General features: G+C 43.0%; 1 protein-coding gene across 2 annotated transcripts in view; it reads left to right on the top strand.

Annotated features, from left to right (window-relative positions):
• Positions 1 to 915: 915 nt before the first annotated feature.
• pemt (phosphatidylethanolamine N-methyltransferase) overlaps positions 916 to 24,555 on the top strand; it is a 72,156-nt gene continuing 48,516 nt past the window's right edge. The window contains exons 1-3 of one of the 2 annotated variants that reach the window (XM_078417697.1): positions 916 to 1,037; positions 7,421 to 7,528; positions 24,290 to 24,405. In XM_078417697.1, coding sequence (XP_078273823.1) covers positions 7,436 to 7,528; positions 24,290 to 24,405 — 209 coding nt within the window. In that variant the 5' untranslated portion in view covers positions 916 to 1,037; positions 7,421 to 7,435. The remainder of the gene's footprint in view (positions 1,038 to 7,420; positions 7,529 to 24,289; positions 24,406 to 24,555) is intronic. The other variant, XM_078417696.1, reaches the window with a different exon arrangement.

Here is a 24,555-nt window from a genome sequence, read left to right as displayed (position 1 = left end):
AACTAAGCCTGCAACAAAGTTTAAAACTGAGAAATTCAGGGATTATATGTTTGGAGTGTAAAATCATAACAACATTTTTTTTTTGAAAGGTTGAACACTGTAAATGTGTAAAATGTGGTGATACAGAGAATGTAATCAGATTAAGTTATGTTGTATATGTTGTTAAATGTAATGCACAGCATAAGAGCAAGTGGGGGTGTTGGATGTTAAAATGAAACTGTTTAACTGTGCTCTTATACTGATGTCACTTCCTGTGTACCAGATATAAAATGCATGTGAAAACAAAATAAAAGTCTTCACTTCCGGTTAGAGCAACACCGATGTATGAGAGCATGTGTGTTTATTCCTCCGAAGAATAAAAGACATAATACCGACTATCCTGCCCTTGAGATACAAACGTCAACACCGTCTATATCTCGTTTCCCTTTTCCCTGACTCATAGTCTGAAGAAGGGACTCGACCCGAAACGTCACCCATTCCTTCTCGCCACAGATGCTGTCTGACCCGCTGAGTTGCTCCAATATTTTGTGTCTATCTTCAGTTTAAACCAGCATCTGCAGTTCCTTCCTATCTGTATATATGTGTATATGCGAGTATGTGTGTAATTTCATACACTGAACTTTTTTATCTTGTTTATTATATTGTTAACAGTGTACAATTATGTTTAGGTATCCTGTTGTGCTGCTGTAAGGAAGAATTTATTTGTTCTATCAGGGGCATATGACAATAAAAACACACTTGACTTGACTACATAGCTCGTTTCCCTCTCCCCTGACTCCAGTGTGAAGAAGGGTCTCGACCAGAAAGGTCACCCATTCCTCCTCTCCAGAGATGCTGAGTTACTCCAGCATTTTGTGTCTGTCTTTGCAACTGGTGAAACTAGGGGGGGGGTGTGACTACAAGTCCCAGAGTGCACCGCGGGGCTGGCGCGCGTGCGCAGTGGCGGGCCGGGTTAGCCGGGGGCACGGTGGCCGCTCACAGAGCGCGCGAGGCCGGCTGTTGTGGAGGCTTGGACATGCTGGACATCACCAAGGTAGGTAGGTAGGTAGGCCGCCCGCCCGCCAACCCGCCCGTCAACCCGCCAGCCAGCCAGCCAGCCAGCCAGCCAGCCAGCCAGCAGCGCCGGGCACCGTGTGTGGTGGTGGTGGGGGGAGGAGAGAGAAGGAGGTGAGAGGAGAAGAGGAGGAGGGGAGAGAGAAGAGGGGGGGGGAGAGAAGAGGGGGGGGGAGAGAGAAGAGGGGGGGGAGAGAAGAGGGGGGAGAGAAGAGGGGGGGGAGAGAGAAGAGGGGGGGGAGAGAAGAGGGGGGAGAGAAGAGGGGGGGGAGAGAGAAGAGGGGGGAGAGAAGAGGGGGGAGAAGGGGGGGGTGGGGGAGAAGAGGGGGGAGGGGGTGAGAAGAGGGGGGGGGTTGGGGGGAGAAGAGGAGAGAGAAGGAGGGTGGGGGAGAAGAGGGGGGTGGGGGGAGAAGAGGGGAGGAGAGGGGGGGGAGGAGAGGGGGGGGGAAGGAGAGGGGGGGAGAGGAAGAGGATGGGAGAGGGGGAGAGGAAGAGGATGGGAGAGAAGGGGTGAGGGGAGGAGGGGGGGAGACTGAGGGGCATAGGAAGAAAGGGGAGGGAGGAGGTTAGTGGGAGAGGGATAGAGAGAGGGAGGGGGACGAGAGGGGAGAAGAGGAGAAAGAAGGGGGTAAGAGGAAAAGATGAGGGGGAGGAGGGGTAGAGGGTGAGAGGAGGAGGAGGGAGAGAGGGAGGAGAGAGGAAGACAAGAGGATGGGGAGAGGGAGGGGAGGGAGAGAGGAGGGGGGAGAGGGAGGGAGAGAAGAGTAGGGGAGAGGGAGACAGTGAGAGGGGCATAGGAAGAAAGGGGCTGGAGGAGGTTAGAGGGAGGCGGATAGAGAGAGGGAGGAGAGGGGGATAGGGAAGAGAAGGGGAGGGGGATTAGAATGGGTGTTATGGAGAGATGGCAGGAAAATGGTATTAGGTAGCAGAGATCATCCATGATTTAATGGCAGAATGGGCTAATTCTACTCCTATAACGTGAGGAGAGGGGGGCCGGGGTGCTGTCTGTTCCAGGCAAGGGCGTCTGTTCATTCCGTCCTAGCCCATGTGCCCGAGACACAACCTCTTAGGCACAAACAACTGCAGACACTGGTTTACAGAAAAAAGGCACAAAGTGCTGGAGTAACTCAGCGGGTCAGGCAGCATCCCTGGAGAATATTTCCCCCTTTCTTTCATTGTTCCCTGTCATCTTTCCCCTCTGTGCCCCACCTGGACTTGCACTGATTTCCCTTGTTCACTCCCGCCTTTGGCCCCTGCAATTAGTCTGAAGAAGGGTCTTGACCTCAAATGTCACCTATCCATGTTTTCCTGGGATGCTGCCTAACCTGCTGAGTTACTCCAGCACTTTTTTTTTGTTGTAAACCAACATCTGCATTCCAGTTAGCAAAGACATAGAGGTTTGTCGGTTAATTGGCTTGGTAAAACTGTAAATTGTCCCTAATGTGTGTAGGATAGTCTTAGTGTGTGGGGATCACTGGGCAACAAGGACTAGGTGGGCTGAAGGGCTTGTTTCCATGTTGTATCTTTAAAACTAAACCTAAATAAAAAGCTGGATGCTGCCTGACCCAGTGGGTTACAGGAGCACAGTGTCTTTCCTTTTAATGCTAATGTATTTCCATTGTGGTAGCTGAGTCTGCATGAAATGGATACATTTAAACTATGCAAATTGTTGGACAGTATTTCCATTGGCAGGAAACCGGTATGATTAGATATTGCATCACATTAACACTCCTATACACACTAGGGACAGTTTACACTTATACCAAGCCAATTAACTTCAAAACCTGTGGAGTGTTGGAGGAAACCGAAGATCTCAGAGAAAACCCTCGCAGGTCACGGGGAGAAGGTACAAACTCCGTACAGAGAGCTCCCGTAGTCGGGATCGAGCCCGGGTCTCCGGCGTTGCAAGTGCTGTAAGGCAGCAGCTCTACCTCTGCTGTGTGAACTGTCTTCCTTGAACAGAGAGGAGGTGTCACATTTGTCCTATAAATGAGCTCCACTCCAGTTGGGGATCTTGTTGCAACTCGCTAGCGTACTGGAAGTGGCATGTGGTTTCTGCCTGTCCCTGAAAGATGGAATGTAGAAAATTATCCACGTCTCCAGAGTGTTTTTATGGACCTTCATTCTCTTGGGGTGCAATTTTTGTGCCCTGGGAATTGACATTGATTTTGTCTTATGAACGTATAATCTATGGCTCTTTCCCTTGTTTGCTTCCGTGAAGGGTATTTTGCATGTCCCCAAGCCGTGACATGGCTTCAATATTGACTTAAACCTTGCTTGCTCCAATTTTGCACTTTGCTTCAAACAAACCCCCCACTGGAGTGGAGCCAATGCAATACCTCCACTCCATAAACACAGTCACTGCCAAGTCAATTGTTTATCCAGACAGCACCAGCTTATGTACACTCTGAAGCTAAATTCCAAATCGTCAAGTTTTAACTTAATCCACATCTTATATCATGCTAAGTTATAAACTATGTTGCTCGTGTTACTACTGCCGAGTCCCTGTCCCTGATTCGTTACCAGCTTAATATATTTTGGCATTGAAAACATCATTGAGCAGAAACATTAATTCCATATCTCTCAGGGTGCTATCTGATTTATTGAGGATTTTTTATACTTTTACTGCATTATTGTCCTGCGATGAATGCAATCTAATGCACTACCTCCACTAACATTATCTGACTGAGATGTTGGGCTAGCTGGTCTGTAACTGCTGGTTTTCTGCCTCTCACTTTTGTTCAGTTTGAGAGTAATATTCACAACTTCAAACCAAATTGCAGCAAAGGTTTATATGATTAAATTATCATTGAGGGATTACATAACTTTGGTTGAGCCCTTTGGAATTAGAAAGGACTAATCAGGCAGCTCGATCTTCTGGACACTCTGAGGCTAAGTTCCAAATTATCAGGACTTAATTTAATCCATCCACGCTTTATATCATGGTACGTTATAACTATGTAAAGATTTTTTTAAATCAAGTTTTCTTACACTTTTATTTAAATATAGATTAATTGAGATGAAATTAACAGTAACAAAAAATAACAAATGAGTCCTACATCTTTGCAGATGCAAGATTATTTTTTGCTTATTGGAAGCTGTCTTTGTAACATTCTAAATTGTTTACTTGAATTAATTCCTTCACCTGAACTAATTGCAATGTATTCTTCATCAAACTGATAACATTGAGATTCTTAGCATCACTTCTAAGCTTCTGAGTCACCCATTAATTTTATGAATTTACTTAACTTTCTAATTACAAAAGGCTCAACCAAACCTATGTAATCCCTCCTTATAAGTTAATTATAAAAACCTTTCCTGCAATTTGGTTTGAAGTTGTGTATATTAGTCTCATACTTAACAAAAGTGAGAGATGGAGAACCAGCAGTTACAAACCAGCTAGCCCATCTCGGTCAGATAATATTAACAGTCTTGGACACAAAATGCTGGAGTAACTCAGCGAGACAGGCAGAATCTCTGGAGAGAAGGAATGGGTGACGTTTTGGGTCGAAACCCTTCTTCAGACAGAGTGGGGAGAAAGAGAAACGAGAGATGTAGACAGTGATGTAGATAGATACACAACAAATCCCTGAATGATATTCAAAAAATGTAACAATGATAAAAGAAACAGGGCATTGTTAGCTATTTGGTAGGTGAGAACGAGAAGCTGGTGCCAATTGGGTGGGGGAGGGATGGAGAAAGAGGGAATGCGGGGGTTGCTTGAAGTTAGAGAAATCAATATTCGTACCGTGTAGGAAAGACTTGCAGATGCTGGTTTAAATCGAAGGTAGGCACAAAATGCTGGAGTAACTCAGCGGGACAGGCAGCATCTCTGGAGAGAAGGAATGAGTGACGTTTTGGGTCGAGACCCTTCTTCAGACTCTGCAGTATAAATAAGCACTGCGCGGATGTTGTTCTCAACAACAGTTGTCTTGCACTCATGGTGTAGATAATGAACTTCCCCTCACTTAGTTCCATTATCATACCTCTATTCACACCTTGATTGATCCATAAGCAATCAACAACATTTCTTTCCCTTTCATGATTACTTTCTTCACACTTTGTGCAGTTTTTACAAATGATTTTCTATGTTGTTTGTCATTTTCAGAATCTTGTGCGTTGGGGGAGATTTAAGAAAGTTGGTGGGGGGAGGGGGGGCGGAGAGGGTTGGAGGTGGAGAAAAACAGTCAACTATCAACCTTTTAACCTAACATTAAGAATATGAAAAATGGTAGATTCTATACTGAAGGCCATAATCACTCCAACACCTTGATAAGAGCAGAAATTAGCAGAATTAGTTGGATTTGGATTTAGAAAGGAGAAATCACATTTGAATAATCTATTGACCAGTAGAATAGATGAGGAAGACCTATGTGTAGGAAGGAACTGCAGATGCTGGTTTAAACAGACGATAGGCACCAAAAGGTGGAGTAATTCAACGGGACAGGCAGCATCTCTTGAGAAAAGGAATAGGTGATGTTTCGGGTCGAGGCTCTTCTTCAGAAGTCTGAAGAAGGGTCTCGACCCGAAACGTCACCTGTTCCTTTTCTTCAGAAATGCTGCCCCATATCCATTGAGTTACTCTGGCTTTTTGTGTCTATCTTAGATGAGGTGGACCTAGTAGATATGGTATATTTGGATATTTAGGCGGCTTTCAATAATGCTCTATCCGGGAGGACAAGTGGGCAATAGTCAATAGTCAATTTATTTGTCACATACACATAAATGTGCAGTGAAATGAAAGATTACCCACAGTCCAACAATAAGACCAATAAAAATATGCAATAACACACACAATCATAAACCAACACCAAACAAAAAGAAACATCCATCACAGTGAGTCTCCTCCAGTCACCTCCTCACTGTGATGGAAGGCCAGAATGTCTTTTCTCTTCCCCTGCCGTCTTCTCCCGCGGTCAGGCTGTTGAACTTGCCAAGTCGGGGCGGTCGTGGCTCCCGACATTGAAGCCCCCGCCGGGCCAATGTGCTGACGTGGGTAATGTAATTGAGAACTGCTTTTTTTTTCCAAAAAGCAGAAAGAATGGGAATAAAGAGATCTTTGAGTATAGCTGTCAATCCGTAGTGGGTTAGAGTCAGAGTGATTCATCCTAGAAACAGGCCCTTCGGCCGGCCAACATGTCCCAGCTACACTAGTGCCACTAGTGCATTTGGCCCATAACCTTCTAAACCTGTCCTATCCATGTACCTGTCTAAATGTTTCATAAAAGTGGGGATCGTCCCTGCCTCAACTCCCTCCTCTGGCAGCTGTGCAGGTATCAGTACCTAAGCCCCAGCCAGTCATGGTTTATAATGGTGATTTGGCTAATGTCATATTGATGTTATATTTTCAAATTTGTTGATGCTACAAAGTTAGGTGTAGTTAAGTAGGGAAGAGAGGGGATATAGACAAGCAGAGTGAGTTTCAGAAGCCAGGCGGGTTCAATATAATGTGGAAAAACATTGAGTTATCCACTTTGGTGCACAAAACGGGAAAGAAGGACGTTCTTTAAACAGTAAAAGATTGAGTAATGTTGATGTTTCAGGAAGCCTGGGTGTCCTCTTTCATAAAATCGTTGAATGCCAATGAGCAAGTTATTTGTGACTGGGAATGTAAATAGTGTAATTCTCCATGTTCTCCAGAGATAATGTCTGACCTAAGTTACTCCAGAACTCTGTGTGCTTTTAAAGTAAATAGTACGTTAGTTTTCGTTACCGGATTATTTGATTACAGAAATAAATGTCTTATTGGAATTATATAGGCAATTGTTGGGACATTAGTTGCTGTATTATGTGAAGTTTTTGATCTAATTTTATGTATGATTATATTGAAGTTTAACTAGATTAGTTTCAGGATGGTGGGTTTTCTCTACGAGAAGCATTTGAGTAGACTAGGCACGCATTCTCTAGCAAGGAGCTTAACTGGGTGGATGCAGGAAGAAGTCTCGAGAGCCAGAGGTCCCTTGTTGTCCTTGTTCACAATCACTGAAAATTTCATGTGTAAATGTACCAAGTAATTAAGAAGCAAACGCTATGTTAGCCTGGGTGGCAGATGACTTGAGTATTGCAAGTCACAACTCACTCCAGGCTGCACCATTTACTATGTAAGTAAGTACTGTGGCATGATTGTGGGACACATCCATAGCCAATCCTTATCTCCTTTCTTATTTTCACCTTGGCACTTGTTCATTTCAAACATGCGATCTGTACCCCAGCAAAGATCAACTAACTTGGCACAGTCATCTATGTAGTTGTGGCTTTTCTGGTCTCTGTGGGAGTGAGTTTTTAACGATCCTTTGGAAATGTTAAGTCATGGACACAATTGTCTCCTTTTACTGGAAATAGAAATTTTTTAAATCATTTCTTTCAGGTCGATATTTCAGTAATGGCAGATATTTTCAGCTACTGTGACTGGACCAACTTGAAGTTTAATTTAGCTATCCTGGCGGTTGCTTTCAACCCATTGTTCTGGAATATTGTGAGTATTACTGTTGTTTATATAATTTTACATTTTTTTTACACTTGTGCAAGCCTCCAGTGCACCAAGACTTTACTAATTTCTGAAGTACATACTCATCTATCACAAAAAATTAACAATCATAAAACTAACCATTAATTCACTGAAAATGTATTTTGGAGTCTTTCCAGTGACCGTATTTGTTGCTCATTTCCCAATGTTCATCTTTGAAGATGCTGTTGAACTTTAATGATGTAGAATTAAACATTTTAAAGTGATGTTATTTCTTTTTTAATGTCTCGCTTCTTCTCACAAATCCTTTCAATAACTTCTGTTTTTGCCAGTTTTTAGTTTCAGTTTTAGAAAATAAAGCGCGGAAACAGGCCCTTCGGCTCACTGAGTCCACGCCGACCAACGATCCTCATGCCCCGTACACTAACGCTACCCCACAGAGTATAGACGATTTATAATCTTTACTCTGGCCAATTAGCCTACAAACTGGCACGTCTTTGGAGTGTGAGAGGAAACAGGAGCTCCTGGAGAAAACCCACGCTGTCACGAGGAGAACGTACAAACTCTGTACAGTTAGCACCCGTAGTCCGGATCGAACCCGGGTCTGGCACTGTGAGGCTACAACTTTATCGCTGCGCCACCAGTTACCCCTGATCCTTTCCCAGATATTGAAGCAATGTTTGTTCCAAAATCAAGTCCAATATTTCTGTGCCTCCGCTCAAGTGCCTTGACTTGGGTTCTAAGGTTTCTACTTCATGTAGTATTATCAGCAAGGTCAATAAGTGGTTCAAACCATGAATACATTGCAGCAGTTCAGTTTGGGCAGAAGTTGAAGCCACTTTTACAGTTGTACCTTTAAAAGAGTTGTCTGGATGATCTTAAAGACATAACACATAATAAAGTTCAGGAAAAAAACTGTTCAGAAATAAAGAATGTAAAATGTAATCCAAACAAAAAAACTATCTGAACATTATTATATTAAGCTAAAGTGAGGGTGAATATTACAGGATTAGAAAATAAATTGTCTACTGCTAGATTTACTTTTTAAAACCCCATGAGCAATTTCGTAGAAATTTACCTCAGTTTTTAATATTAGTGTCACTTATCCTGTAATATATTAATATTTTTCCTTCCCTCTGACTTGCTCGCAGGGCATTTGTAGAAAGAGTTGGAGAAAAAAGAATTGTGTAAGAGTATTAGTAAATAGCTGAGATGGATGGAATGTAAAGAAAGAAGAGATATTGTGCATCAGAGTGAGCAATGCATTTCTTTTTATGTGATTGCAGAAACTCCCCCTTGTTTCAATTTCTCCTCATTTTTAATTTAGTTAGAGATACGACGCAGAAACAGGCCCTTCGGCCCACCGAGTCCGCAATCCCCGCACATTATCAATATCGTACACACACTATGGACAATTTTATATTTATCCCAAGCCAATTAACCTACAAACCTGTACGTCTTTGGAGTGTGGAAGGAAACCAAATATCTCAGAAAAAAACCCACGGGGAGAACGTACAATCTCCGTACAGACAAGCACCTGTAGTCAGGATTGATCCCGGGCCTCTGACAATAGACAATAGGTGCAGGAGTAGGCCATTCGGCCCTTCGAGCCAGCACCGCCATTCAATGTGATCATGGCTGATCATTCTCAATCAGTACCCCGTTCCTGCCTTCTCCCCATACCTCCTGACTCCGCTATACTTAAGAGCTCTATCTAGCTCTCTCTTGAATGCATTCAGGGAATTGGCCTCCAGTGCCTTCTGAAGCAGAGAATTCCACAGATTACAACTCTGAGTGAAAAAGTTTTTCCTCATCTCCGTTCTAAATGGCCTACCCCTTATTCTTAAACTGTGGTCCCTGGTTCTGGACTCCCCCAACATTGGGAACATGTTTCCTGCCTCTAACGTGTCCAACCCCTTAATAATCTTATATGTTTCGATAAGATCCCCTCTCATCCTTCTAAATTCCAGTGTATGCAAGCCTAGTCGTTCCAGTCTTTCAACATACGACAGTCCCGCCATTCCGGGAATTAACCTAGTAACCTCTGGCGCTGTAAGGCAGTAGCACTACCGCTAGGCAACCATGCCGCACTTACAAGGTTAAGATTCTGCAGTATTCTGAAGCATGTATAGAGACCACTGCTCAATTACCTCCATCAGTGAGATTTTTTTCCAATTGAGTAAGGCAGATAAATTATTTTTGCGAACTATGGTTATTAAGAACTCAATGACCCATAAAGTTTATTTTCTGGTTTAAACTCACCCAGGGAGTTGTGTATTTGTGGAATTCTCTGCCACAGAAGGCAGTGGAAGCTAAATCACTGCATGGATTTAAGAGAGAGTTAGATGGAGCTCTAGGGGCTAGTGGAATCAAGGGATATGGGGAGAAGGCAGGCACGGGTTATTGAGTGGGGACGATCAACCATGATCACAATGAATGGCGGTGCTGGCTCGAAGGGCCGAATGGCCTCCTCCTTCACCTATTTTCTATGTTTCTATGTCTCTAAAAGCTTACATGGAAGATATTCACGTGTGCAGTGTTGTTTGCTTTACCGTTGTGCAATTAAAAATGCATTTTAAGCAAAGCACAACATGATGACAACATTTCTAGCTCATCTCAGTTTTCAACGAAAATTTGACTAAACACTCTTGACGTGAACTCAAGTGACGTTATTCCTTTTATTGTGCACTGTTGCTGTTTTGCCATTAAAATTAGTCAACTCCAGGGGCAGGTACATGGTGCATTATTCTGTGCTGTATCTCTAAACTAAATGAATTATTCATGGTGCTCTTCCCTCACTTGTTTGGATTTTAGCAAAAATAGTACAAATGCAGCACAAATGTAGTATTAAAGGTCCCAAACGGGTATGATCCAAGAATTGTAAATCTTCAAAGAATCGTGTGCTGAAGGAGGATATCACTTCGTTACAGAACCGGGTACAAAATAGACTTGAGCCACCAAACACGCAGTCAGATGAAAAGTAGACACCAGCTTGTTCGAACATTAGTTGGTGAGAATATGATCGTGTAAAAGGCTGCAAAGTTTTTATATTAATCTTTTCTCTAAAGAATAAGGTAGTAGCTATTGCATGGAGCTGCCACTTTAGGTTAATGTGGATAAGAAGAGGAAGAGGATAAGAACATGGAAGTCAGAAGTGGTGCAACAACCAAGGCGGACTATTCTTAGAAACATAGAAAAATAGGTGCAGCAGTAGGCCATTTCGCCAGCACTGCCATTCAAAATGATTATGGCTGATCATCTAAAATCAATACCCCGTTCCTGCTTTTTCCCCGTATCCCTTGATTCCTTTAGTCCTAAGAGCTAAATCTAACTCTCTTGAAAACATCCAGTGAATTGGCCTCCACAGCCTTATGTGGCAGAGAATTCCACAGATTGACAACTCTCTGAGTGAAATTTATTTTCCTAATCTCAGTCCTAAATGGCCTACCCCTTATTCTTAAACTGTGGCCCCTGGTTCTGGACTTCCCCCAACATTGGGAACATTTTTCCTGCATCTAGCCTGTCCAATCCTTTAAGAATTTTATATGTTTCTCATCCTTCTAAATTCCGGTAAATACAAGCCCAGTCGACCCATTCTTTTATTATATGTCAGTCATGCCATCCCGGGAATAAACCTGGTGAGCCTACGCTGCACTCCCTCAATAGCAATAATGTCAAAGAAGGGTTGAGACCATTCTTCAAAAGAGTCATCCCGAAAGGTCACCCATTCCTTCTATCCAGAGATGCTGTCTGTCCTGCTGAGTTACTCCAGCATTTTGTGTCTATCTTCGGTGCAAACCTGCATCTGCAGTTCCTTCCTACTAATTTCGAGTTATACTGGAAACCGGATCTAAAATTCATCCCGTTTACTTCAAGCCAAGACCTCTCGGGTGGATGTCTTCTCCGTCTATGTACGCCACTGAAAGCTTTAGAGATAGTTGAGACTGATTATGGTGATGTAACACTGAGAAAGAACTAACCATTCTGAAATGTAATCCCTTCTGAAGTAGCTACTTGTTTCTGCACAAGTGTGAACATTATTCAACAATTTGTGAAACAATTTTGGTGCTGTGAATTGATTTACCGTTTGACATTTGTGTATGTTACTGCATTCTCTTTGATCCTCCAGTGTTGACTTTAAAAATAATCAAATTGTAAACTTTTATCATGGATAGCAGGCTCTTTGAGTCATCTTGTACTTCACTCAGAAGTTGAAAATGTCTGATGAGCTAACTTAAACACCACAAACATTTCACACGCTTTTCCTGACAGACTTCTTTCAAGTTATTGCATGGATTTAAACGTTGAAATCTTTTTTAAAAAAATCAGTTTAAAAATAAAGATGAAATCAGTCTCTTTATTGCAAGCCGGTAAAACCTTCTGTATTTGGTCTTGGTTACGTTTACTTATGAAGGGATCTGTTTGCAGGCTGTCCTTACATAACCAACTCGCACAGACGTCAATAATAGTCAATAGTCATTTATTTGTCACATACACATAAATGTGCAGTGAAATGAAAAATTACCCGCAGTTCAACAATAAGTCCATAAATTCATTTTTGTCTACGCCTCAAAAAACACTAAAATCATTCGATAAGGGTAACCGTACCTTCACAGTATTGTAATAATTTGCATCCAAACAAAACATAAGACTGAAAAGAAAGATCAATTATTAAAACTGGAGAGAGAGAGGAAACTAGTTCATGTATGTACATCAGACTTTTGTATTTAATACGGGAGCTCTCCCGTATGTACTGATGTCCATAATCTAGGGGTTCATAACCTGAGGATGCCTGTAATTGCTTAAAGTGTGAGATGCAGTGTTTGTCAGCATATTTTTCAGCTAGAAAACCTGGGAATGTTGCCATTCTACATGTTGAGGATAAATGAATTTATTGCACATCTGAAAACATTTTCACGAATACATTTTTAGATATTGGTAATATTTTCTAGAGAGAGAATCTGAGATGCAATGCCTTCAGCTGAGTCAAATGTCCTATCTGTTCAGCAGTTGTTGGAGTAATGCTTCCAGAGATAGTGGCCAACTGGAACTGTGAAATTGTACCTGTTGTTTTACCTGTAAAATGGTGCACTCGTGCCTCTTAGTTATTCAGGTGGTGGTGAAGATTATGCCAATTAGGGTAGAGGAACTGAGCAGATACAATTTGCAACATCCAAAAAGTTATAAGAAAAGAAGAAGAGGTCAAAGAAAGAAGTACCAATGATAAAGTGGCTCCGGTCACGTGTGGCTGCGCCTAACGGCTGCGGCTCTCTGGCAGTCTGTTTGTCTTTTTTTTGTGTGTGTCGGTGTTGGGATGGTTTTTGTTTCTGTTTTTGGCTGTGTATGTGTGGGGGGGGGGTGGGGTGGGGTGGGGGAAACCTTTCTTTTATTGGGTCTCTTCCCCGGGGCGCAGCTCGGCCGCGGGGCCTTCCATCGCCCGTGGGGCCTTCCAGCTCGGCCGCTGGACTTAACATCGCCGGCGTGGCTCGGCCGCGGGACCTAACAGTGCCCGGCGCGGCTCGGCCGCGGGGCCTTCCATCGTCCAGTATGGCCGCAGGATGGTTCAGTGCTCGGTGCGGCTCGGCCGCGGGGCCTTCCATCGCCCGGTGCGGCTCGGCTGCGGGACTTAACATCGCCGGCTCGGCTGCGGGACGTTTCAGTGCCCGGTGCGGCTCGGCCGCTGGACTTAACATCGCCGGCGCGGCTTGGCCGCGGGACGTTTCAGTGCCCGGTGCGGCTCGGCCGCTGGACTTAACATCGCCGGCGCGGCTCGGCCGCGGGACGTTTCAGTGCCCGGTGTGGCTCAGCCGCGGGGCCTTCCATCCCCTTGCGGGGGCTGTGCGTGTCGGTTGCCTCGGTAGGGGTCGAGCTGCCTGTCCGTGGGCGCGGGGGGGAAGAGAGTGGAAGTTTTGTTGCCTTCCATCACAGTGAGGGGGTGTTTGGAGTCACTGTGATGGATGTTGGTGTTGGGGTCGTGTGTCCTGTGTTCTTTTCTTTTTTGCTGTGTCTTGTGACTGCTGAAATTTCGTTCGGTATTTATACCGAATGACAATAAAGTTCTGTTATACTGTTATAAAAAATAATCAGATATTGTATGTGACTGAGCAAAGGCTGAGATTTATGAAGGTCCAGAGGGATATGGGCCAAACCAGGGCTGGTGAGACAAGTGTCGATTGGGGCATCTTTGTCAGCATAGGCAAGTTGGGCTGAAGAGCCTGTTCCCAAACTGTGTGACAAAGTCACTCAGCTGTAGGAAAATAATCGCAGATGCTGGTTCAAATCGAAGGTCAGACTGAAGAAGGGTCTCGACCCGAAACGTCACCCATTCCTTCTCTCCGGAGATGCTGCCTGACCCGCTGAGTTACTCCAGCATTTTATGTCTAAGTCACTCAGCTGGGTGAGGAGGACGTTGCTGTACCCGTTGCTCTGATGAGTGATTCTCATTTAGATCTTGCTTTAATAAAGTGGAGTTTATCGTATTGTTTCTAGGCTTTCAATTATCAAGTATTTAACAGATGTGGCTGCCATTACGCAAATGATCTCATTGCTATTCCCTTTAGTAATGTGAATTAGGATGGAATTTCAGAATTAATGATCAGAACACTAGTCTGTTCAATCTTATTCAATGCTGCAGATTACATTTTGGATGTCAAGACCTTTGATTACATTTGCTCCACGTTATCATTAAAGCTAATGATTCTTTCTTATGGTTTGAATAGCTAAATGAGTTTGTGCATAATGAACTTCATAAATTCTGCTGTATTTCTTTCCACCTGGTGTATTTTAGCCTGTATTCATTTGATGGAAAGTAAGAGAACGATGCTGTTGGAAGTAACTTGTTACAATAGGATAGAACTTTATTTATCCCAGGAGGGAAATTGGTCTGCCAACAGTCATAAAACACAACAAGATACAAGAAACATGAAAACTTATTTAATTGAGTTATCTTTTTTCATGAACATAGAACAGTACAGGTACTCCCATGACCCTTTACGTTAAGTCAGAGTTTATGTAAGTCTGATTCACCATCCACTGCCCGAAATAACTCACTGAGTATTAACGGTCTGAGCGGCGTCCAGCTGTATCTGGGGCACTTTCTACAACATGCGGCTTTCAGGGTAAGCAACGCTGCCGTTACCGGCTTGTTTCCGATGTAGTCTTGAGTGATCATAGTTCTGGAGTTGACCAACTGTCTTGATTTCACTAGGGACTGAGTACAGGATTGTTTACGTAAATCTCCTATTGTGTAAGTCGGGGAGTGTCTGTACAGTGCCTGGTCAGGCTGTTTGGCCCTTCTTTCTCCTCTCATCTGTATAGGCTTTGGGTTGCCCCATTACCACCCTCTCGCTTACAGTTTTCCCAATCTATTTCCCAGCTAATGCACCAACTTTGCAGTTCCCCTTCCACTGCTTCAGCCATTGAGAAGACTTCTGACGACTTTATTACCTTTTGTATGCCTCATCACATGCGTTCCCTTTCCATTGTCTTTCTCCAGGGCTTCAATGGCATTAAACAGATATCTTTGTTTTACACCATGAATATTTTGGCTTCCATTCTGCCATGAGCAAAGCAAGCTGCTATGCTTCAGGTGCTCTCTCCGTCTGTCCGCTGTTTTCACTCTCTCCAGCTCTGCAGCACAACATTAATTTGATCGTACAGGTTGGGCCATATCACTTATTTTGCTGGCACATACATGCATACAGCTCGCAAAACGTAGTTAATAATCTAAATGTGTAGGAGGGAACTGTGGCATGGTGGTACAGTGGTAGAGTTGCTGCCTTGCAGCGCCAGAGTCCCGGGTTTGATCCCGATTATGGTTGCTGTCTGTACGGAGTTTGTACATTCTCCCCGTGACCGCGTAGGTTTCCCCCGAGATCTTCGGTTTCCTCCCGCACTCCAAAGATGTACAGGTTTGTAGGTTAATTAAATTGGTATAAGTGTAAATTACCCCTCATGCATGTAGGATAGTGTTAATGTGCCGGAATCGCTGGTTGGTGCTGTCGCAGTGGGCCAAAGGGCATGTTTCAGCGCTGCATCTCTAAGCTAAACTAAAATGCAGATGCTGGTTTACACCGAAGATAGAGACACAATGCTGGAGTAATTCAGCGGGACAGGCAGCATCTCTGGATTGAAGGAATGGGTGACGTTTGGGGAAGAGTCCCTTCTTCACACTGAGTGTTCTTCACTCTCAGTCCAAAGAAAGGTCTCGACCCGAAACGTCACCCATTCCTTCTATCTAGAGATGCTGCCTGAGTTACTACAGCGTTTTATATCCACGTCAATGATCTAAATCCCAATGCAAAATGAGTTTGGACCTTCCCCGTTGAAACCCTGTCATATACGTTTTACACAGACACTGCATTAGCTTATCATTGTTTTATCATGCACTTCACAGGGAATCACTTACTGATAGGTTCTGATCAGTTTGGGGGCAACAGTGTTGTAGAAAATGCTTTCATGCGCTTAATGAAATAAAAGCTAATGTCTTCATTTCAAGAATTTCACACTTTTCAATGAATTGTATTATGCTTACCTATTAGCTGATTAATGCAGCACATCCTGAAGATGATCAACTTGCAATTGTTATTTGGGAATTTGCTTCCATGTAAAAGTATTCCTCTAGTGTAGTAATTCTGTTCAAGAACAATACAGCTAATCAGTCTTCATGAATAGTTATGGAGGGAGGCAATGCATTATCCATTTTAATCAATTTCAAGCTTGCAATTGTAATAGTCTGCGGTTAATTGAATAACATCACCTTTGAAAGTGGAAATTAATTTTGGTGTATGTGGGGAAAGCTTGTATTATTTACCTTGCAAAGTTTTCACCATTGATTGGACCGGAGGCAAAATACAGAGCCTTTTATGCAGGATACATTTCCGAGGTGATAGGTTTCATAACTTTCATATATTATCACTTTATTAAATGGAAAAATATTGATCTGGACTGCAGCTGAAATTAAATTAGAGCTTTTTATAAAGTTCAAAATGTGGAATTATTTCAGTGAACTCAAACCCAAAGATATACCAAGTCCGAAATGACAAAAAATATATTTAAAGCCATTTAATTTGAAGTGTGAAGGTGAGTAATAGTGTTAACAGTTAATCTACCATGTGGATGACTAAGCATTTATTTCACATTTTTATTTCAGAAAGCCCTTCATCATATTCGCCATATTTCCTCCCCATCTCTCTTGGTGGGTTAATGCTAACATGCTCCAATTTAAATTTTTAGCTGAAGATAGAGATAAAATGCTGGGGTAACTGCGGGATAGGCAGCATCTCTAGAGAGAAGGAATGGGTGAGACTGAATCAGTCTGAAGAAAGGTCTCAACCGAAACATCACCCATTCCTTCTCTCCAGAGATGCTGCCTGTCCCGCTGAGTTACTCCAGCATTTTATGTCTATCTTTGATTTAAACCAGCATCTGCAGTTCTTTCCTACTTAAATTTTTGGCCAATGTCCTCAGATGAAGCCGCGAAAATGTATTAAAAAATTAATCTTGCGGCCTTGTATTAGTTTTGAGGATCTATGGAAATGTTTTGGGATTGCAGTTAATGCCACAGATTTAAGAACAACCCGTTTAGAATTTTGCCATCAGCATGTATTAGTTTTGTTTATTATTGTCACGTGTACCGAGGTACAGTGAAAAGCTTTTTGTTGCCTGCAATCCAGCAATGAAAAATACTATACATGATTACAATCAAGGCATCCACAGCGTGCAGATACAGGATAAAGGGTAGAACATTTAGTGCAAGATAAAGTCTGATTAAGATAGTTCAAAGGTTTCCAATGAGATAAATGGGAAGGAAGACACACAATGCTGGAGTAACTCAGCGGGTCATGCAGCATCTCGGGTGAGAGAAAAGTTCAATTGCCTGATAACAGCTGGCAAGAATCTGTCCCTGGATCTGGAGGTATGCGTTTTCAAACTTCGTTATCTCTTGCCTGATGCGAGAGGGCAGAAGAGGGAGTGGCCGGGTTGAGTCCCCAGACAACGTTTGTTTAATTCTGTGTTGATTTTCTGCGCTGTTTTGAAGATCGATTCCGAACACAGATCCAGAATACCTCCAGGTTAATATTTATTTGTATGTGAAACTGCTTGCATTACGAGGACACAAAGAATTCTATGTTCTGAAATTTCAAATTAATTCAGCACAAGATGTGTTTTGGATATGTTACAATTGAGTTTTATCCTTGATGTGGCGAACGTCCACCACTCTTAGAATGGTACCTTTGATTACAGGACTTAGAAAATTAAGATAATGTGAAATCTCAAAGTAGCGAAATCTGAAAAGAAAAGGTGAGAGCAAATAAGAATGTTTGAAATGTTGCAGTAAAAATATCTGGTCATGCTTCTAACTCAGAGAGCCATACAGTGTGGAAACAGGCCCTTCGGCCCAACTTACCCACACCGACCAACGTGTCCCTTCGACACTGGTCCCACTTGCCTGCATCTAAACCTGTTGTTAGAACTCTCAGAGATTCATTTATATTCAGTGAAGGGGCTTCAAGAATAAACCTGAATCTATTGCTAAACAAAGTGTAGAACTCCTGGTCTTATTGTGAGTATGTACAATCATTAATTAAAGAGAAGGTAGACACAAAAGCTAGAGTAACTCAGCGGGCCAGGCAGCATCTCTGGAGAGAAGGAATGGGTGACGTTTTGGGTTGAGACCCTTCTTCCCAGTTTGAACAAATTGCAATGTAGTGTGCAATCAATGTTCATGACACAAAATGCTGGAGTAACTCAGCGGGACAGGCAGCAGCTCTGGAGAGAAGGAATGAGTGACGTTTCGGGTCAAGACCCTTAAGACTGATGTCAGGGAAGTGGAAGGGACAGAGATAGAATGTAGTCGGAGACAGTAAGACTGGTGGGAGAACTGGGAAGGGGGAGGGGATGGAGAGAGGGAAAGCAAGGGCTATTTGAAGTTAGAGAAGTCAATGTTCATACTGCTAGGCAGTAAGCAACCCAAGCAAAATATGAGGTGCTCAATAGTCAATAGTCGTTTATTTGTCACATACACATAAATGTGCAGTGAAATGAAAAATTACCCGCAGTTGAACAATAAGACCAATAAGATTAATCAATAAAAATGCAATAACACATACAATCACAACTAACACCAAACAAAAAGAAACATCCATCACAGTGAGTCTCCTCCAGTCCCTCCTCACTGTGATGAAAGGCCAGAATGTCTTTTTCTCTTCCCTGCTGTTCCTCCAATTTGCGCTGGGCCTCACTCTGACAATGTAGGAGGCCCAGGACTGAAAGATCAGATTGAGAATGGGAGGGGGAGTTAAAGTGCTGAGCAACCGGGAAATCAGGTAGGTTCAGTCAATGTTCATATTGTTGACTCCACTACATCGGAGAAAGCAATCCTTTATCAGAAAACTATTCTTTCCTAAACTTCCCTTTTTTTCCCCCAGTTCTCAAGATTGGCTTTTGACCTAAAATGTTAGCTCTTTTCATTTCTGCAGATGCTGCCTGACCTATTCGATGTTTCCAGCATATTTTGCTTTTAGATTTCCAACGTTGTCATTTTTGTTTTGTTGATTATCAGTAATGTGAAGTACGAGATGATGCATTTTAGTTAGCTCCTTTCCTAACTCATTTAAACCGTTATTACCATGGATAGGTAATGTTTTGGGTCACCTATCCATATTCAAAATGTCACCCATCCATGTTCTCCAAGGATGCTGCCTGATCTGCTGAGTTACTCCAGCATTTTGTGTCTTTCCTTGCATTTGAACGTGACAGCTCAGGAAGGTGATGTGCCGGCTTCCTAACTGATGAGGCCACGCATCAGTTCAGTACCCAGGGGGATCTCACACAGGAAGGCTACAGTGGGTGCACAATGATGTATTTTGCACATTGTTTTGGCCCTCCCTAAAGATCTTGGACACGCATGGCAAAATTATTTTACCTTACTAAAGCTTTAGCGATATAGATGAACGCATGCTGATGAAGCCAGCTGTATTCAATGTTTGAGAAACACCTAGTTGCATTGTCTATCAGCATTAGGGAAACAATGCGTAGATGTTCGGAGTTTCTGATCTAGGGCATAACTCTTGATGCAAAGTATTCAGGAGCTGGCGTTCAAAGCTTAACTATTGGCTCTGGAGATATCCAGTTACACAGGAGTGATACTTCTGTGATTGTAGTCGTATCACATGGTGGCAGTCCACTTCTGTTTAGCAACCTGCAAGCCATTGATTTGTTAAAGAAATTGCACGGTACAATTCTGTAATGAGTCTGCTCTACAGGATACACTGTCTCACGGATGCCCCATTGATCATAGGATCATAGAAAATAGGTGCAGGAGGAGGCCGTTTGGCCCTTCGAGCCAGCACTGCCATTCATTGTGATCATGGCTGATTATGCACAATCAGTAACCCGTGTCTGCCTTCTCCCCAAATCCCTTGATTTCGCTAGCCCTGAGAGCTCTATCTAACTCTCTTTCAGAGTCATCCAGTGAATTGGCCTCTACTGCCTTCTGTGGCAGAGAATTCCACAAATTAACAATCTCTGGGTGAAAACGTTTTTTCTCACCTCAGCTTGAAATGGCCTCCCCTTTATTCCCAGATTGTGGCCCCTGGTTCTGGACTCCCCCAACATTGGGAACACTTTTCCTGCATCTAGCTTGTCCAGTCCTTTTATAATTTTATATGTTTCTATAAGATCTCCTCTCATCCTTCTAAATTCCAGTGAAAGAGTGGGGATAAATGGGTCCCTTTCAGAATGGCAGGCAGTAACTAGTGGGGTACCGCAAGGCTCGGTGCTGGGAACGCAGCTATTTACAATATACATTAATGACTTGGATGAAGGGATTAAAATTGCAGGGTGACTTGGACAGGTTGTGTGAGTGGGCGGATGCATGGCAGATGCAGTTTAATGTGGATAAGTGTGAGGTTATCCACTTTAGTGGTAAGAATAGGAAGGCAGAGTATTATCTGAATGGTGTCAAGTTAGGAAAAGGGGACGTACAACGAGATCTGGGTGTCCTAGTGCATCAGTCACTGAAAGGAAGCATGCAGGCACAGCAGGCAGTGAAGAAAGCCAATGGAATGTTGGCCTTCATAACAAGAGGAGTTGAGTATAGGAGCAAAGAGGTCCTTCTGCAGTTGTACAGGGCCCTAGTGAGACTGCACCTGGAGTACTGTGTGCAGTTTTGGTCTCCAAATTTGAGGAAGGATATTCTTGCTATTGAGGGCGTGCAGCGTAGGTTTACGAGGTTAATTCCCGGAATGGCGGGACTGTCATATGTTGAAAGACTGGAGCGACTAGGCTTGAATACACTGGAATTTAGAAGGATGAGAGGAGATCTTATCGAAACGTATAAGATTATTAATGGGTTGGACACGTTAGAGGCAGGAAACATGTTCCCAATGTTGGGGGAGTCCAGAACAAGGGACCACAGTTTAAGAATAAGGGGTAGGCCATTTAGAACTGAGATGAGGAAAAACATTTTCAGTCAGAGAGTTGTGGATCTGTGGAATTCTCTGCCTCAGAAGGCAGTGGAGGCCAATTCTCTGAATGCATTCAAGAGAAAGCTAGATAGAGCTCTTAAGGATAGCGGAGTCAGGGGGTATGGGGAGAAGGCAGGAACAGGGTACTGATTGAGAATGATCAGCCAAGATCACATTGAATGGCAGTGCTGGCTCAAAGGGCCGAATGGCCTCCTTCTGCACCTATTGTCTATTGACTATTGTCTAATACAAGCCCAGTCTTTCCAATCTTTTCTCATATGACAGTCCCGCCATCCCGGAGATTAACCTCGTGAACCTGACTATTGAGTCAGGATCGAACCTGGGTCTCTGAAGCTGTAAGTAAGGCAGCAACTCTACCACTGTGCCAATGTGGTGCCCTTTTGTTTATACACTTCTTAAATCATTCTTAATCCCAAGGGATTGCCTAAGAGGAGCACTATTCCCAGGATTTCTGTTTGCTTTTATTCGTTTGGCAAAGACCCCAGAAGTTGTATTTTATTTAACTGCATGGGAATGTTTGCATTCTGAGAAGCAGAAAGATGGGCCTTCAGTTAACACTTCATGGCATTGCAGTTAGTACTCATAAAAATCTACATTGTTTATATTCTCAATTCCAAATGAGGAATTTGAATAGAGAAACTCCAAACAGAATGGTGTAACTTCAGATGATAATTTACTACATATTCTAAGCATCGAACATGCTGAATAGTTTCATTAGTCGTGGTACTTCCAGTCCTTTAAGTTTAGGGAAGTTGATGTGAATTTGATCCCAGTAAAAGTGTATTGTACTAGGACTTTAAATGTCAACAAGTAATTTAACGCTGACCTTTTGCGTCAAGAATTTGGACCCAAAGTTAATGGCAGAAGTTTCTCCAGATGGACTAAACTGCGAAAGTTTATTTAATCAGTCTTTCTGACAGATGACGTAAACCAATATAAATCTGGTACTAAATCCGCAGATTCACTCGAAGGCTAATGTGGGAAATGACAAAATGTACTGGGTGCTTTTTTGCAATTGGTTTCAAAAGGCATAGAAACAGGTGCAGGAGGAGGCCATTTGGCCCTTTGAGCCAGCACCGCCACTCATTGTGATCATGGCTGATCATCCGCAATCAGTAACCCGTGCCTGCCGTCCCCATATCCCTTGATTCCGCTAGCCCCTAGAGCTCTATTTAACTCTCCTTTAAATTCATCCTGTGAATTGGCCTCCACTGCCTTCTGTGGCAGAGGATTCCACAAATTCACAACTCTCTGGGTGAAAAATATTTTTTTCATCTCAGTTTTAAATGGCCTCCCCTTTATTCTTAGACTGTGGCCCCTGCTTCTGGACTCCCCCAACATTGGGAACATTTTTCCTGAATCTAGCTTGTCCAGTCCTTTGATCATAGAAAAGAGAGAGCTTTTAATCTGAATGCTCCATGTATCCTAGGAGATGCTGAGGCAGATGCAGGATGTTAAAACAGAAGTTATTCGGCACCCCACTGTCGACATCTTCTCAAAACAGGATATCCCCAGGTTATGGCAGGGTTCTGTTCCAGAGAATACAGTTCTGGACACTGTACACAGTGCTGGAGTAACTCAGCTGCTCAGGCAGCATCTCTGGAGAACATGGATCGATAATGTCTTGGGTCGGTCCCAACCTGAAACAATTAATGTTCTCCGGAAATGCTGCTTTTTGACCCGCTCTTGGTTACTCCAGCTCTTGGTCTTTTTTTGGTAAGCCACAGTTTCCAAGTGTCTCTGTCCCATTCCATTATGTTCGTAACCCGGAAAGTTTGCAAGTCAGAAATGCGGCTGAGAACTGCGTTCCCACACGGCAGAAGATGCCTGCAAGTCCCACAGCAGCCGGCAAGTCCATCCTGCCAGTCTCTCAAATGCTCAATCGTACGTACGGGCTGTACATCAATTGTGTTTTCTTAATCTGGGAACGGCCTGCACAAGGTGAGTACAACCAGTTTGGAAGAGGACCTGCACCGTGCAGTTTTATTTCAAGTAACGCCCTGTTGAATTCTCAGTCTACAATAAGATTTTAACAGGATAATAATTTGAGTCGTATTTTTATTCTCAGTTGGAAACAGTAAATTGTTTCACTTGTTCAAGAGAGCGTTGCTTTCGTGCTAACGTTTATAGCGTTTGGATGAAGGTAATCTTCGCAGGCACCAAATTGAGATTAAGCAAGCGGTCAACTCCCTGTTCAAAGAACATGAATATTTTGATATAAATATTGATGGGTTATTGAGTGGCATTTTGTATAGCAGCTGACCTCCGACAGAGTGTATTGAATGGTTCCTAAATTTGGAAGCTTTCTTTTTGCGACCTTACCGACTAATGTCTAAGTCATTCAAAAGCAAAGATTGAAGTGAATGTTTGGAAATTGCATAAAGAGCCAAAATAGATTTGAGTCCCGTAAAAGGATGGGTTTCTGCTGACATTTGTGTCACATGTTCAAAAATAGAGAAGACTCTTTAACAATGACCTTTAAATATACAAAGTTCTAGCACATTTGTAAGGTTTCAATACAGGAAGCGTTGAGTATCCTTCAGTGAACTTTGTGTACCTATAATCTCAAATGCCTTGCGTACCTTTTTGGGGCCAGAAAAGTGGCGACACATGTACTGCCTAGACGAGGTCTGCTCTTTGATTTTACCAGGTTGTGTGGAAAACAAAGCATTTCACTGTACCAAGGTACATGTGACAATAAAGCCAATCATTGAATCCAATCATTGATTTTTTTGGGTTTAGATCATGTTTTGTGTGATATTAGCACAGAACATGTAAATTAAGGTTCGTATCTTCTTTCTCTGAACGAACAAGCTGCCCATGCCTTTGCGTTGATGAAATAGTATTGGACCATCATTACAGTTAAATTTCATCCTTTTGTTTTAGATCAGTCTTAAATGCTGCAAGAATGCCGCGCTGTTTCAGGGTCAAATATATACTGATGAAAACCGAAGGTAGACACAAAATGCTGGAGTAACTCAGCGGAGACAGGCAGCATCTCTGGAGAGAAGGAATGGGTGACGTTTCGGGTCGAGACCCTTCTTCAGAACCTTCTTCAGAGGGTCTCGACCTGAAACGTCACCCGTTCCTTCTCTCCGGAGATGCTGCTGAGTTACTCCAGCATTTTGTGTCTATCTTCGATTTAAACCAGCATCTGCAGTTCTTTCCCACTGATGAAAACCAATGTGTTCTCCTTCCTCATGACTTGCGATACATTGTGGAGCCTTGTTTCTTTCATGCATTTCTAATTTTCTTTCTCCTTTCTGTTTTAAATTGGCAGGTAGGTCAATGGGAGCACAGAACGAGGTCTCTCACTAAACTCTTTGGTTCCCCTTTCACTGCATGTTATTCTGTAGCAGTTGTCATTCTACTGCTGAATGTCCACAGGAGTTACAGGTGAGATGGCAATCCACAGTTACTTGTAACAACGTGAAAGGAATGATCTTCCAGACAAATAGTGTTGTTGTTAATACAAAAAATGTGGAAGATGAATGCGTGAGATAGTGACAAGCTGTAAAAATTCTAACAAAGGACAGTGGGGTTCGT

This window comes from Rhinoraja longicauda, chromosome 21 (genome assembly GCF_053455715.1).
Source record: "Rhinoraja longicauda isolate Sanriku21f chromosome 21, sRhiLon1.1, whole genome shotgun sequence".
NCBI lineage: Eukaryota > Metazoa > Chordata > Chondrichthyes > Rajiformes > Arhynchobatidae > Rhinoraja > Rhinoraja longicauda.
This window is presented reverse-complemented; position numbering and strand designations above follow the sequence as displayed.